At 43.9% G+C, this 16,796-nt stretch overlaps 1 protein-coding gene across 2 annotated transcripts in view; it reads right to left on the reverse strand.

Annotated features, from left to right (window-relative positions):
- The window catches only part of nucks1a (nuclear casein kinase and cyclin-dependent kinase substrate 1a), a 138,011-nt gene that overhangs the window by 12,090 nt on the left and 109,125 nt on the right, over positions 1-16,796 (reverse strand). For both annotated transcript variants that reach the window (XM_061832983.1, XM_061832982.1), the window contains 2 exons: positions 15,501-15,650; positions 8,222-8,371 (listed from right to left, as the gene is read on the reverse strand). In XM_061832983.1, coding sequence (XP_061688967.1) covers positions 8,222-8,371; positions 15,501-15,650 — 300 coding nt within the window. The remainder of the gene's footprint in view (positions 1-8,221; positions 8,372-15,500; positions 15,651-16,796) is intronic.

Genomic DNA, 16,796 nt, shown 5'->3' on the forward strand with positions numbered 1-16,796 from the left:
GTCCCCGCTTTTGACCAAAGTCCAGGTCACATTGCACCCGATCCCTATGCCCCTTCTCACCGGTGGTGAGGCCATGGGAAGGGGGACTCATGTTACCCTTTCAGGCTGTGCCCGGCCGTGCTCCATAGGTGCAACCCCGGCCACCAGGCACTCGCCTTCGAGCCCCAGCTCCAAACTTGGCTTCAGAGGGGTGCGCCGGTGACCCACGTCTGAGAAAGGGAAACCAAGATCCAACATTTGCACTCGTCGGAGGGGTTTTGGAGTCGTACTTTATCTGGTCCCTCACCTAGGACTTTTGCCACGGGTGAGCCTACCAGGGACGTGAAGCCCCAGACAACTTAGCTCCTAGGATCATCGGGACACACATACCCCTCCGCTATGATAGGGTGACGGCTAAAAGAGGGGGGAACTAGCATACTTTTCCTTCGTTCCTGAGGGAACTCTTCACTCGCTAGTATTCTGTTGGTATATGTTGGTCAAAAACTCAACATCCAACTCCCCAAATTGCTTCTATATCTCTACAGGTATGTCATCAAGACCAACTGTTTTTGCATTTTTCATCCTCTAACCCCTTTTAACTTTCCTCATACAAATCATTGCCACTTCTTGGTCCATCACACTTGCCACTTCTACTCTTCCTTCTCTCTCATTTTTTTCATTTAACAACTTGTTCTTGTTATTCTTTCTGTCTACGTAGTACACTACTGGCACCAGTTAACACTTCATCTCTATGCTTAGTAACCCTTACCTTCTCAACACCCTTCCCATTTCTATCCCTGCCTGGCCAACCTGTAGAGATCCTTTTCTCCATCTTTCGTGTCCAACCTGGTGTCAGCATGCTTCTTGTGTAGCCTTTGCCACCTCTACCTTTGCCCTACGTCGCATCTGAATGTATTCCTTTTGCTTCTCCTCAGTCCTCTCACTGTCCCATTTCTTCGGTAAACTCTTTCCTTGTATGACGTCCTGTATTTTGGGGTTCCACCACCAAGTTTCCTTCTCCCATTTCCTCATAGAAGATACACCAAGTACTCTCCTGCCTGTCTCTCTGACCACGTTGGCTGTAGTAGTCCAGTCTTCTGGGAGCTCCTCCTGTCTATTGAGATCCTATTTCAACTCTTTCCAAAAGGCCACAAACATTCTTCCTTTCTCAGCTTCCACTACATGGTTCTCTGCTCTCCCTTTGTCTTAATTTTCCTCCCCACCACCATCCTATGCTGTCGAGCTACATTCTCCCCTACCACTACCTTATAGTCAGTAACCTTCAGATTACTTTGCCTGCATAAAATGTAATCGACCTGCACGCTTCTACCATTGCTCTTGTAGGTCACCCTGTGTTCCTGCCTCTTTTGGAAAAAAAGTATTCGCAACTGCCATTTGCATCCTTTTTGCAAAGTCCACCACCATCTGTCCCTCAAAGTTCCTTTCCTGGATGCTGTACTTACCCATCCTTTCTTCATCGCCCCTGTATCCTTTACCAACATGTCCATTACAATCTGCACCAATCACAACTCTGTCTGTGATGCTCAGAACTACTTCATCTAGTTCTTTCCAGAATTTCTCTTTAGACTTTAGGTCACATCCTACCTGTGGGGCATAGCTGTTAAGGACATTACACATAGAACCCTCAATTTCAAGTTTCAACCTCCTCACTGGATCTGATACTCTTTTCACCTCTAACACATTTTTTGCCCAGTCTTCCTTTAAAATAACCCCAACTCCATAAAACATGTGCTAGCACACATGCTAGCAATGTAACCAGTGGGTTCAAGTGTACTTCATTGGACTAGTCACACAATGACATTTTACAGCTTTTGGAACATGTTGTCCATGTGTTGTACACTGTCTAATTTGAAGAAAACGTAAGAATTTTAACTGCGCCTTTTGGTTGCAAAAATATGGCACATATCATAAATAGGTATTGCATTACTGCATCCATTATTTGCTAATTTTTGTTATTCGTGGTGGGTAAGGAACATAGCCTCCGCTATTAACAGGGAACACTGTATATCTATGATGAAAATTAGAGGCCTCTCATATATTTCAGTCAGATCTTCAACAATTGGTGGATGACTAAATAAAGTGAAGAAAATAAATATTTGAACACCCTTCTATATTGTAAGTTCTCCCCCTTAGAAATCCTGAAGGGATCTGAAATTTTCATTGTAGGTGCATGTCCATTATGAGAGGAAAACAAAAAGAAAAATCCAGAAATCACAACGTATGTTTTTTTTTTAATGATTTATGAGTGTGATACAGCTGCAAATAAGTATTTGAACACATGAGAAAACCAATGTTAACATTTGGTACAGTAGCCTTTGTTTGCAATTACAGAGGTCAAACGTTTCCTGCAGTTGTTCAATATCTCACAATACATGGCCACGGACATGCTCTCCTGAACACAGTGCAGTCGTCCTGTCCCATCCACAAAAAAAAAAAAAAAGCATGATGCTACCACCCCAATTTTTCACAGTAGGGATGGTGTTCTTGGGATTAAATTTATCATTCGTCTTCCTCCAAACAATGTTCGTGGAATTATGCCCAAAAAGTTCAATTTTGGTCTCATCTGACCACAAAACCCTTCTCCCATGACTCCTCTGTACCATCCAAATGGTCATTGGCAAACTCAAGACGGGCCTTGAGATGTGCTGGTTTAAGCAGGGGAACCTACCATGCCATGCATGATTTCAAACCATGAGACGTCTTAGTGTATTACCAACAGCCACCTTGGAAACGGTGGTCCCAGCTCTTTTCAGGTCATTGACCAAGTCCTGTCGTGTAGTCGTGGGCTGATTCCTCACTCCACTACAATTGAAATTGGCCGTCATAGTTAGCTTCTTCCATATTCTAATGATTGCTCCAACAGTGGACCTTTTTTCACCAACTGCTTGGCAATTTCTCCGTAGCCTTTTCCAGCTGTGTGGAGTTGTACACTTTTGTCTTTGGACAGCTCTTTGGTCTTGGCCACGTTAAAAGTTTGAGTCTTACTGATTGCATGAGGTGGACACGTGTCTTTATGCACCTAACGACCTCACACAGGTGCATCTGATTCAGGATAATACATGGAGTGTAGGTGGACTTTTAAAGGCGGACTAACAGGTCTTTGAGGGTATTCTAGCTGATAGACAGGTGTTCAAATAGTTATTTTTAGATTATCTCTCACAGTGGACATGCACCTACGATGAAAATTTTAGACCCTTCCATGATTTCTAAGTGCGAGAACTTGCAATATAGCACGGTGTTAAAATACTTTTCTTCACTGTACAGGGTTCCCTCGCTACTTCTCTTTTCACTTTTTGTGGCTTCAGTGCTTCACTTTGGAAAAATACAGCCACATTGGTATATTGCAGGAAGACGCATTTATACAAGGCACATGATTGGTACCCGGTGCGACATCGACCAATTAGAGAACCCTTTCCATTGTCCTTACGTCCCGCAATTTTCGTCTATGCTGTTGACTACGCGCTAACCTCTCGTGCTCACAATGCCGCCGAAGTGCTGTGCTGACGCCAAAGCTTCCTCCAAGGCGCCCAAGGGGAAGAGGAAGATGATGACAATCAGTGAAAAATTTAAACTTTTGGATGATCAAAGACGGCAAAAGCTTCGCTTTTGTAACGTGCCTTTATGACGTGATTCACAATGTCGCAGAAGGATTGTGCTGATGCGAAAGCTTCCTCCGGTTCAGCATTTATGAGCACAAGGCTAACAAAATGCTTTTTGGACTGCATGTCAACTTTACTTGGAGTCAAAGATGGAATCAAAATTTTCATTTAAAAGATATGAACCTTTTGCTTCCAAATCACTTCCATACTTATAGACCAGGGGTTCTCAAACCTTGGGGGACTAAGGATCACAGTCTTATCCTCACAACAAATTATGTCAAGGTTCACCGCCTAAGAAATGCAGCCCTATGGGGGCACAAACCAGTGCAATCTGTAGGCCGGTCCCAAGCCCGGATAAATTCAGAGGGTTGCGTTAGGAATGGCATCCGGCGTAAAAACTGTGCCAAACAAATATGAGCGTTCATCTAAAGAATCCCATACCGGATCGGTCGTGGCCCGGGTTAACAACGCCCGCCCCCGGCACTGCTAACCTGCAGGGCGTCGGTGGAAATTCAGCTACTGTGGGTCAAAGACAAAGGAGAGGAGGAAACCGGATGCATCGTCAGAAGAAAAAGAGGAATGCACAGAGCCTACAACTGAGTGTGGGGACTTTGAATGTTGGGACTATGACAGGAAAAGCTCAGGAGTTGGTTGACGACATGATTAGGAGAAAGATTGATATTCTGTGGATCCAAGAGAGCAGGTGGAAAGGTAGTAAGGCTACAAGTTTAGGAGCAGGGTTTAAATTATTCTACCACGGAGTAGATGGGAAGAGAAATGGAGTAGGGGTTATTTTAAAGGAAGAGCTGGCTAAGAATGTCTTGGAGGTGAAAAGAGTAAAAGATCCAGTGATGAGACTAAAATTTGAAATTGAGGGTGTTATGTATAATGTGGTTAGCGGCTATGCCCCACAGGGAGGATGTGACCGAAAGTTGAAAGAGAAATTCTGGAAGGAACTAGATGAAGTAGTTCTGAGCATCCCAGAAAGCGAGAGAGTTGTGATTGGTGCAGATTGTAATGGACATATTGGTAAAGGAAACAGGGGCGATGAAGAAGTGATGGGTAAGTACGGCATCCAGGAAAGGAACTTTGAGGGACAGACGGTGGTGGACTTTGCAAAAATGATGGAGATGGCTGGAGTGAACACTTATTTCCAGAAGAGGGAGGAACATATAGTGACCTACAAGAGCGGAGGTAGAAGCACGCAGGTGGATTATATTTTGTGCAGACAATGTAATCTGAAGGAGATTACTGACTGTAAAGTAGTGGTAGGGGAGAGTGTAGCTCAACAGCATAGGATGGTGGTGTGTAGGATGACTCTGGTGGTGGGTAGGAAGATTAAGAAGACAAAGGTAGAGCAGAGAACCATGTGGTGGAAGCTGAGAAAGGAAGAATGTTGTGCGGCCATTCGGACAGAGGTGAGACAGGCTCTCGATGGACAGCAGACGCTCCCGGAAGACTGGACTACGACAGCCAAGGTAATCAGAGAGACAGGCAGGAGAGTACTTGGTGTCTCTTTTGGTAGGAAAGGGGAGAAGGAGACTTAGTGGTGGAACCCCAAAATACAGGGAGTCATACAAGGAAAGAGATTAGTGAAGAAGTGGGACACTGAGAGGACTGAGGAGAGGCGAAAGGAGTACATCGAGATGTGACGTAGGGCAAAGGTAGAGGTGGCAAAGGCTAAACAAGAGGCATATGAAGACATGTACACCAGGTTGGGCACGAAAGAAAGGAGAAAGGATCTCTACAGGTTGGGCAGCCAGAGGGATAGAGATGGGAAGGATGTGCAGTAGGTAAGGGTGATTAAAGATAGAGATGGAAATGTGTTGACTGGTGCCAGTAGTGTGCTAAATAGATGGAAAGAATACTTTGAGAAGTTGATGAACGAAGCAATTTGGAGATATGGCGGTGGAATTTTTGACAAACTTATTCAACAGAATACTAGCGGGCGAAAAGATGCCTGAAGATTGGAGGAAAAGTGTTTTAGTTCCCATTTTTAAGAACAAAGGCGATGTTCAGAGCTATGGGAATTATAGAGGAATAAAGTTCATGAGCCACACAATGAAGTTATGGGAAAGAGTAGTGGAGGATAGACTCAGAACAGAAGTATCTGCGAGCAACAGTATGGTTTCATGCCTAGAAAGAGTACCACAGATGCATTATTTGCCTTGAGGATGCTAGTGGAAAAGTACAGAGAAGGTCAGAAGGAGCTACATTGTGTCTTTGTAGACCTAGAGAAAGCCTATGACAGAGTACCAAGAGAGGAACTGTTGTACTGCACGCGCATGTCTGGTGTGGCGGAGAAATATGTTAGAATAGTACAGGACATGTATGAGGGCAGCAGAAAAGCGGTGAAATGTGCCGTTGGTGTGTCAGAAGGATTTAAGGTGGAGGTGGGACTGCATTAGGGTTCTACGCTGAGCCCCTTCCTGTTTGCGGTAGTAATGGATAGGCTGACAGACAAGGTTAGACTAGATTACCCTTGGACCGTGATGTTTGCAGATGATATTTTGATAAGCAGTGAAAGCAGGGAGCATGCCGAGGAACAATTACAAAGATGGAGACATGCACTGGAAAGGAGAGGAATGAAGATTAGCCGAAGTAAAACTGAATATATGTGCGTGAATGAGAAAGGTGGAGGGGGAAGAGTGAGGCTACAGGGAGAAGAGATAACGAGGGTGGAGGACTTCAAATATTTAGGGTCAACAGTCCAGAGAAACGGTGAGTGTGGTAAGGAAGTGAAGAAACGGGTACAAGCAGGTTGGAACAGCTGGCGGAAGGTGTCTGGTGTATTATGTGACAGAAGAGTCTCTGCTAGGATGAAGGGCAAAGTTTACAAAACAGTGGTGAGGCCGGCCATGATGTACGGATTAGAGACCGTGGCACTGAAGAAACAACACGAAGCAGAACTCGAGGTAGCAGAAATGAAGATGTTGAGGTTCTAGCTCGGAGTGAGCAGGTTGGATAGGATTAGAAATGAGCTCATTAGAGGGACAGCCAAAGTTGGGATATTTTGGAGACAAGATTCGAGAGAGCAGACTTCGATAGTTTGGACATGTTCAGAGGCGAGAGAGTGAGTATATTGGTGGAAGGGTGCTGAGGATGGAGCTGCCAGGCAAAAGAGCGAGAGGAAGACCAAAGAGAAGGTTTATGGATGTGGTGAGGGAAGACATGAGGGCAGTTGGGGTGAGAGAGGAAGACGCAGAAGATAGGCTAAGATGGAAAAAGATGACACGCTGTGGCGACCCCTAACGGGACAAGCCGAAAGGAAAAGAAGAAGACCGTCTTATCCTAAGACCAAGTACGACAATTCGTATTTTTAGTACCTTTTGTACTGCAAAATGACATGGAAACCATTTTAAACTTTTTATCCAGAATGCTTAAAACAACTTTCATATGAATTAAGGTTAAACATGGTCATTTTTAGTGAAATTAATTTTAAAGACAATAATCATAAAACATTTTGAACATGAAGAGTAACGAAAAAAACGTGTTGGTACTTTAAGGTCAAGTATCATCCCTGTAACCATTGTAAAATAGATATTGTAATGAAAAATAGATATAACATTACTCACTTCAATGTCTATACGAAAAAATAAATATGTGCGGAGAGCGCATCATCCATGTGCAAATTTGCTGAAGTGCCATTCGACATCCAAGTGGTCACCATATTGGCTGCATTTACTGTCCGTGACGTCACCCCGGACATTTGCCATAGAAAACACGCTGTGGCCCCTACTATGGGACATGCCGCTTCAGACACAGAAGCACTTTTCGAAGAAGAGAACATCTTACAACTGAGTGAAGTGACCAAGGCAATATTACTCTATTGTTTCGAGCCATATTTAGATGATATGCGTATTCCTTCTAACTAACAACAGACTCCCACACAGTAGGTATCCCAGCCCGGCCGAAGCCGTGCTCGTCCGCGGGACACATGGCTTGGCTGTCGGCTCGTCCGCGGGACACATGGCTTGGCCGTCGGCTCGTCCGCGAGGCACGGCTTTGGCGGTGGTTCGTGTGACACGGAAGCTCGGACGAAGCCGTGATCGGTGGACACATTAAGCACCCCATTCATACGTATGCAGATCTTTTGTTAGGCTATGAGAGACAGAATAATTGGTCACCCCCCCTCCCCCAACAATTTACACACCTACCTGACATTTGGAACCCACGAATCTCTCGTCCTTTGCACCGTTTCAATCCATTTTTCACGAGAAACCGGGTCTCTTGCAAACTTATAAAGGGTAAATCCATCCTCCTGAGTGTTCGAGCAATGTCCAGCAATGCAACAAGCTGGCATTTGGGCTAACATGAAGGAACAACGATCTACCTTCACGGAGGTAAAACTAATAGAAACAAACGAGTCCACTTGAGGGCGTTCCTGCCCTGTACGTCACTTCCTCCTGCTTCTTCTCGAAAACAAATCCCTCGAGAGGATTTTCATGCTGGGAGTTACAAAAAGCTATACACGTCAAAATCAATCATGTTTTGTGGTTAAAAAACACATGGGTCCATATCTTCTGCCGTTTTTTTTTATTAACAACATACTAAAAATCATGCATTTCATGATAGTGGCCCTGAAAAAGAATGAAGGCAAAGCTATGTTGAAACTACTTTACCTGTAGCCTTTAATCTGGGTTTGGGAGTTTTTTTCTCCTTGTCCATCCGGCCTCGTCGTATAACCTTCTTGCTTCTCTTTTTGGAGTGACCATAGTCACTGTCATCATCATCTTCCACCATGAAGTCCTCATCACTACCAGATTCGTCAGCTGCACAAAGAGGGTTGGGTCAAAAACTTGGAGATATCTTCGGGTGTCACTTGTTAAAAAAAAAGGATCACGTCACTTTCTACATCAAAACAGTGATGGGATAGGATGAGTACCTTAACATATTCACGCTAACAAGATGACTGCAAAGAGCTAGCGAGGTCAGAAAATGCTGAAAAAAAACATCTGCTGCAGATGACAGCTCAAAAAATAAACTTGTCTCATTTACCATATTTTCAAAATTATGTCATGAAAAGTACAGTCGGACAATTATTGCAGTATATTATGTAATCGGATAAAAATAATGCTGCATACTTTTCAATTGCACACTATAATCATTACTCAGACCATCTTATACTTGAGACTGTTAGTCCTGGGATGCAAAGTCTCAAGTGTAAAATGGAAACAATGAGTCCTAGCTCTCAAACATAAAGTCCCTGCAAGTTATTAACACGGATTACAAATACAGTTAACCCTATACGCTATATCAACAGTTCTTGTTTCGCAGTCCTGTGATAATACAGATTTTATTACAGCATTAGCTGTTTTTGTAGGAACACCTCTGATACTTCTGACCAAAAAATTACGGTGAATCTAGTGGTGTGCAATCTAACTGACGTGTATCCTACCCCCTGAGGGCAAATGAGTGAAAAAGTGATGCCTGCGGTGATAAAGTGTCTCTACTTATGATCCTGGCTTTAGTGTGATAGCGGGTGTTGGAAATGTCCTGCAATGGTGGAAGAGGGAGGCCAATAACGTTTTCTTCTTGCTACTCTCCGTAGTGATTTTTTGCCTGTAACAGAGCAGTCTGCACACCATGATGGGATGCAGTACGTTAAATTCAGTTCAACACCAGGCTATCAGCAGTCTCTTACAGAGGTTGTTTCTTGTTAAAATTCAGAGGAAGTGAATACATTGTTAGGCATTCCTAATAATGGCTGTGGTATTATTTGTCGTCCAGGAGAGGGTGTGTGTGATGTATATCCGAAGAATTTACAATTGTGGACTATTCCACACAGTCAATCTAATAAAATGGGGGTTGGGTCACCTCTGCTTTTCCTAAAATCCATTATAAGTTATTTGGTTTTGTGTTTAAAGGTTGTTTGCAGAGAACCACAAACACATTTTGGACCTAAACACAGGAGAGTGACTCATCCTACCCTGAGATGAGTTCCACCACAGTTGTATCGTCTGCAAACTGAATTATGTGCTTGGGGGGATGGCTGGGTGTGCGATCAGAGGTGTACAGACAGTATAGAAGAGGGCTCAGCACACAGCCCTGTGGGAGGCCTGTATTGAGATTGATAGTCGAAGAGAGATGAAGGCAGAGTCTGACAGTTGGGGGCAGTTTGTGAGAAAGTCCATAATCCAGGAGCAGAGATGCATGTGAAGCAGTTTCATCATGAAAAGGTGTGATATAAAGGTAATAAACCCCTCCTCGAGCTGTCACCTTATTGTAGTGGAGGGATTTGTGTGTCCCAATGACCCTAGGAGCTAAGTTGTGTGGGGTGTCACGCCTCTGGTAGGGTCACCCATGCCAAAAAGGTCAGAGTGGAGGGACCAGACAAAGTACGACTCCATAACCCCAATGACAAATACAAATATATCTCGGTTTCCCTTGCCCGGATGCAGGTCACTGGGTCCCCCGGAGCCAGGCCTGGAGGTGGGGATCAAAGGAGAGCACTTAGTAGCTAGACCTGCACCCATGGGACTCTGCTGGGGACAGCCCGAAAGGGTAACATGGCGATACCTTCCCATGGGCTTATCACCTGTGAGAGGGGCCATAGGGGTAAGGCGCAATGTGAACTGGGGGTATTCGAAGGTGGTGAACGTGGCAATCCGATCCCTGGCCACAGAAAATAGCTCTTGGGACATGGAATGTCACCTCTTTGCCAGGGAAGAAGCCCGAGCTGGTGTGTCAGGTTGAGAACTTCCGACTAGATGTAGTCGGACTCTCCTCTATGCACCGTAAGGGCTCTGGAAGCAGTCCTCTTAAGAGGTGTTGGACTCTGTCCCACTATGGAGTTGCCCATGGTCAGAGACGCCGACCAGGTGTGGGTATGCTTATTGCTCCCCGGCTTGGCACTTGTACGTTAGGGTTCATCCCGGTGGATGGAGAGGGTATCCTCCTTCAGCCTCCGGGTAGAGGGACGGGTCCTGACTGTTGTCTGTGCCTATGTGCCAAATAGCAGTTCAGAGTACCCACCCTTTTTGGAGTCCTTAGGGGAGTACTGGAGAGCGCTCCCTTTGGGGACTCCATCCTTCTGCTGGGGGGACTTCAATGCCCACGTGGGAAATGAGAGTGAGACCTGGAAGGGCGTGATTGGGAAGAACGGCCACTTGGAACCCGAGTGGCATTCTGTTACTGGACTTCTGTGCTCATCACGGATTATCCGTAACGAAGACCATGTTCAGGCATAAGGGTGTCCACAAGTGCACTTGGGACCAGGATACCCTGGGTCGCAGTTCGATGGTCGACTTTGTGGTCGTGTCATCGGACCTGCGGCCGCATGTCTTTGACACTCTGGTGAAGACAGGGAGGAGCTGTTGACTGATCACCACCTGGTTGTGAGCTGGCTCCGATGGTGGGGGATGATGCCAGTCCAACGTCGTAGGAACAAAAGTATTTTGAGGGTCTGCTGGGAACGGCTGGCAGAGTCCCATGTCAGAAGGAATTTCAACTCCCACCAACAAAAGAACTTTGCCCAAGTTGCAGGAGAGGTGTGGGACATCTTTCATATATATATATATATATATATATACACACATACATATGATATGATCTTTATAGATTCAGAAATTAATTTAAAGTATTGTATGTTTTTCCATGATTTGGATTTCCAGCTCATTTTTCATCATCTTTGTGGATCTCGAAAGCCAGAGCCAATGACAGAGTACCAAGAGAGGAACTGCGGTACTGCATGCGTAAGTCTGGTGTGGGAGAGAAATATGTTCGAATAGTACAGGACATGTATAAGCGCAGCAGAACAGTGGTGGGGCGTGCCGTAGGTGTGACAGAAGAATTTAAGGTGGAGGTAGGACTGCATCAGGGATCAGCTTGGAGCCCCTTTCTTTTTGGTGTGGTAATGGACAGGCTGACAGATGAGGCTAGACTGGAATCCCCTTGGACCATGATGTTCGCAGATGACATTGTGATATTCATGAAAGCAGGTGGAGAAACAATTAGAAAGATGGAGGCAAGTACTGGAACAGAGAGGAATGAAGATTAGCCTAAGTAAAACAGAATATATGTGCGTGAATGAGATGGGTGGAGGGGCAAGAGTGAGGGTAGCCGACTTCAAATACTTCAGGTCAACAATCCAGAGCAGTTTTGAGTATGATAAAGAAGTGAAGAAACTGGTCCAAGCAGGTTGGAATAACTGGCGGAAGGTGCCTGGTGTGTTATGTGACAGAAGAGTCTCTGCTCGGATGAAGGGCAAAGTTTATAGAACAGTGGTGAGGCCGTCCATGATGTACGGATTAGAGACAGTGGTGCTGAAGAGACAACAGGAAGCAGAACTGGAGGTGGCAGAAATAAAGATGATGAGGTTCTCGCTAACAGTGAGCAGGTGGGGATAGGATTACAAATGAGCTTATTAGAGGGACAGCCAAAGTTGGATGCTTTGGAGACAAGTTTCGAGGGAGCAGACTTCGATGGATTGGACATGTCCAGAGGTGAGACAGTGAGTATATTGGTAGAAGGGTGCTGAGAATGGCGCTGCCAGGCAAAAGAGCAAGAGGAAGACCAAAGAGAAGATTGATGAAGGTTGTGAGGGAAGACATGAGGACAGTTAGTGTTAGAGAGGAAGATGCAGGAGATAGACTTAGATGGAAAAAGATGACGCGCTGTGGTGACCCCTATTGGGACAAGCCGAAAGGAAAAGAAGAGGACTTCCAGCTCATTGAACCCACAAAAAAATAAGGAATTAAAAATAAATTCGGAATATTGTGAAGAAATCACCTCAAATTTTGTAGGCCATCAATTTTTTACATCTAGTAAACTCAAAGCCCCAGCTCAGGTTTCCCCAGACGTCATTAGGTTGCTTCAGTTTTGTTCCATTGTCTCAGTTGGGTTCAATATAGGGAAGACTGCTGCCTTGAAAATTGGGCAGAAGACTATCATTAACACGCTCCAGAGGCAGACCCTGATAGCCCCAGTTATATAAAAACTGTTAAGGCACCCTCATAGCCCTAATATGTCTGTCAAAAAAGAGAAATGTGGACAGAGTGGTGGGTGTGGCAAGAAAGATGTTTATCCCTCAATTTATTCATAGAAATGAATGGGAAAGCTGTATGTTTGGTGTGTTTGCAGCATGCTGCAGAGCTGAAAGAATATAACTTCCGTCGCTACTATTTGGGTCTCCATGCCGACAAATATGACAACTTTCAAGGAAAGGTGACATCAAGGAAGGTGAATGAACTTTTGTCAGGTCTGACAGCTGTTTACTCACAGCAGAGACATCAGTGATGCTGCTGTGAAGGCTAGCTACCTCATTGCTCATGAAATTCCTGTAACTTTAAAGCCATTTTAATAGGGAGACTTATGTCAAAGCATGCACAATGAAAGCAGCGGAGACTGTGCGCCCTGAAAGGCACCAGGCTTTTGCGATTATGAGCCAGACAAGAAAATGGTTGCAGATGGAATTTCCAATCTTACAGTGAATTTGGACAGCCAGATAGAGTATCAAATAAAGTCATTTATTGCGTCTTCAGTTGCAAATGATGAAAGCACGGAAATTACAGATGTTGGAAAACTGGCTATTTTTATTCGTGGAGTTGCTGACAAATTGACAGTCACCGGGGAGTTTGTGGAGATAGTGCCAATGAAACCTAAAACAGCAGTAGCTCATATTATTACCACACTCGTCGTAGCGCTGGACAGGGTCGAAGTGGACTGCCTCCACTCTGTCAGGCTGGCTACATATGGTGTGCCCTCAATGATCGCGAAAAAAAAAGCAGGTGTTGTGACAAGGTTACGAGTGAAAGTGCAATCTGATTTCAATCTGCAACATGATTTTTGGACTTTTCACTGTATTTTGGACCAGGAGGCTTTGTGTTGGAAGTCAATAAATATGGATAACTTCATGAAGGTGGTCATCAAAACTGTTAATTACATCTGATCCAGAAGTGTGAATCACGGTCAGTTCTGCTCAGAGAGAAAGATCACATCTATTGCCTTCCACACCATACTGAGGTAAGGAGGTTAAGCTGAGGTGCTGTGCTGAGGAATTACTTTGATTTATGAAAATAAATTTTACTGTTTATGGTAAGACTTCACATTAGAATTTAATTCTGCAGAATGGGTACAGGAGCTTGCTTTTATGGTGGATGTTACAAAGCACCTGAATAACTTGAACGAACATAGTTGTTATGCAGTCTTATCACAGTATTAAGTCTTCTTGCACTTGTTTAGGGAACACGATTATATTTAGATATATTTCAGCCCGAGAAGTGTCACCCTGATATTGTTTTATGTTCTGTGATATACTTATGTGAATAACTGAGGCATTGTGTGTTTGTGTTCTTTTTTCCTCAGAATTTAAAAAATAAATAAATAAATTGATAATTAATACTGATGTTGTGCTCATATAATTTTGGATGGTTTTAAAACAAAGGAAATATCCATGAAGTTTCTTTTTTGAAGTTATTAAGTATATAAGTCTCCACTGGTTGCGGAGATGTCTTTATGACGTCTCCTGGAGACTAGTCAAATGAAGTAAGAATAATTTTATTGTGTTGTTTTTCCATAATTAAAAGATGTTTCGCAATAGCTTCGTATATGTTTCGCAATAGCTTTGTATAACCTAAAAGACGATAGCAATAGCTTTGAATAACCAGCAATGTCATAAAAGAATGTTTGGATAACCAGCAATGTCATAAAAAGATGTTTTTGTGTTATATGATGTCGTGCAACGCCATCTGTTGGTAACAAAGAATAGTGTGGCGTCAGGCGGGATGAATTGGCCACTCACCCCTCCTTCCGCACACGCTTAGAGTATAAAAGGAGAACTTTAGATACTCTCGGTAGAGTCTGCTGCGGGTTGCGTACGGATGCCCAGCCGGTATTGAAGCTGCTCTCTACCTGGAGTGTTGGCTCTCCCTCCTATTGGCGCACGGTAAGAGCTGGATATTCTTCTAAGAGCTGATTGGATATTACTTAGCTTCATACCACGTGATTTGTGCTTGTGCTACCATTTCTGTGTGGGACCAATAAAGTGCCAATTGTTGGTAGCCAGAAGTGTGTCTTGTCTTCATTTCTGAGTGCCTATCTCCGACGAACCTATTAAAATTTGATACCGAACTCCTGAGCGAGGTATCAGAAATGTTTTAAAACATCATATCGCCACGGAGTCAGTCAGTGGAGACCTTATGGACATTACGTACGTAAATCTCATAACGCACATTATCACAAAACTACAATCACCATGAAAATTGATGTGGACACCTATACTCATGGGCACTTTGACCTCTGAAAATAGAATGATCGCACCATTATTTTGGAATTTACAGAATATTAAATTCCAACCGAAATACTTTTGTATTTTATTTCTAAAAATGCAAGAAATGTTTGAAGTACTATAAGCTTCCAAAACAATAACATACTACTTGATTTGTTTAGATATGGTTTAGATCTTTCACATTCATTTTCTTGATTTTGTGAGCAGGACTAAAAACTAGCCCCGTGATGTCACAAGGCTGCAGCGTATACACCTCCAAGCGCACTTATTCCATAAAGTGGACAATTGGTGGAACTGTACTTAAATGTTCATGTATAACTCCCAGTTCGACCTGCATAACATGCAACTGTCCATTAAACTATGTGCATAACTTGAAAAAAATATCTTCCCTGAAGTTTGTGTTATGTGGGCAACGTATTTTCCTTCGGTAAGCATGTTGTCAATAGGCAGCATCAAACTGAGCCCATGGTTTAATTTCACTTTTAATGGGTGAGCAGAAACCAAATTTTATTTTATTTTTTTACAAATGAAGTAAATTTTCCATAACATATCAACTGAAGGGGGGGAGAGATTGTAGTCCACTTTAAAAACATTTTGCTGCCAATTTCTTCCAAATGTTCGTCGGAATTTCAATGCATGTGTTGTTGCACAAGGCCACAATGCAGTCTACTCACGCTCAAGGTAGGCTTCCTCCTGATCTTCATGCTCTTCATCCTCGCTCCCTCCATCACCCAGAAGGATCTCCCTTTGTTTTGAGACTGCTTTGGACGCCGCCTGACGTATTGTTCGCTTTCGGCTGACATCCTTGTCATCATCGCTGCAATCTGGAAAAATCACAAAAAAGGGATCAATGTCACTGACTAAACAAAACGTGCCAATGATTATATATGTAAATAATATAACATAAAATACAAATATTCAAGGTATTGGTGATCAAAGAGTGATTAAACTCGATTGTTAGACATTACTGTTTATTAGGCAGCACGGTGTGTCAGGTGGAAAGTGTTGGCTTCACAGTTCTGAGGTCCCGGGCTCAATCCCAGACCTGCCTATGTGGAGTTTGCATGTTCTCCCCGTGCCTGCGTGGGTTTTCTCTGGGGACTCCGGTTTCCTCCCACATCCCTAAAACATGCATTCATTGGAGACTCTTAATTGCCCCTAGGTGTGATTGTGAGTGCGCCTGTTGTCTGTCTCTATGTGTCCTTGGATTGACTGGCAACCAGTTCAGGGTGTACCCAGCTTCCTGCCCATTGATAGGTCATAATTTACGGGTACGGCCTTCTTGATAATAGATTTTCCTCGGTGGCCCCTGAGATAAAATGAGTTTGACAACCCTGCTGTATGCCACACAGAATTCCTGATGCCTGTTTTTTTTTTTAATTTTCATATCTGATGTCTCTATCAAATAAAAACATCTTAAAATTTGAATAAATTCTTGTGTACAAGGCCTTAAAACATGGATGCTCCCAAATACCACAGACAGGAAGAGCTCAGCTTCCGCGCTCAAATATAAACAGGTGCTCAAGACTATGGTGCTCCACAGAGGTGAGGGGCTAGATGAATTTTCCTTTTGCCGGAATTAGCAATCAAGCTATACCTTCAACCGGAGAAATACATGTTCCCTGAGTGTTCTGTCAACGGGCAGGAGGCTGGGTACACCCTGAACTGTTTTGCCAGTCAATTGCAGGGCACATAGAGACAGACAACAGTCGCATTCATAATCACACCTAGGGACAATTAAGAGTCTTCAATAAATGCATGTTTAGGGGGTGTGGGAGGAAACCGTAGTGCCCGGAGAAAACCCACGCAGGCACGGGGAGAACATGCAAACTCCACAAAGGCGGGTCTGGGATTTGAGCCTGGGATCTCAAAACTGTAAAGCCAACGCTTTCCAGCTGAGCCACTATGCCACCTAACAAACAGTAATGTCTAACTGCACCACCGTGCTGCCTAGCCATATATTATAACTT

Source organism: Syngnathoides biaculeatus, chromosome 10 (genome assembly GCF_019802595.1).
Source record: "Syngnathoides biaculeatus isolate LvHL_M chromosome 10, ASM1980259v1, whole genome shotgun sequence".
Taxonomy (NCBI): domain Eukaryota; kingdom Metazoa; phylum Chordata; class Actinopteri; order Syngnathiformes; family Syngnathidae; genus Syngnathoides; species Syngnathoides biaculeatus.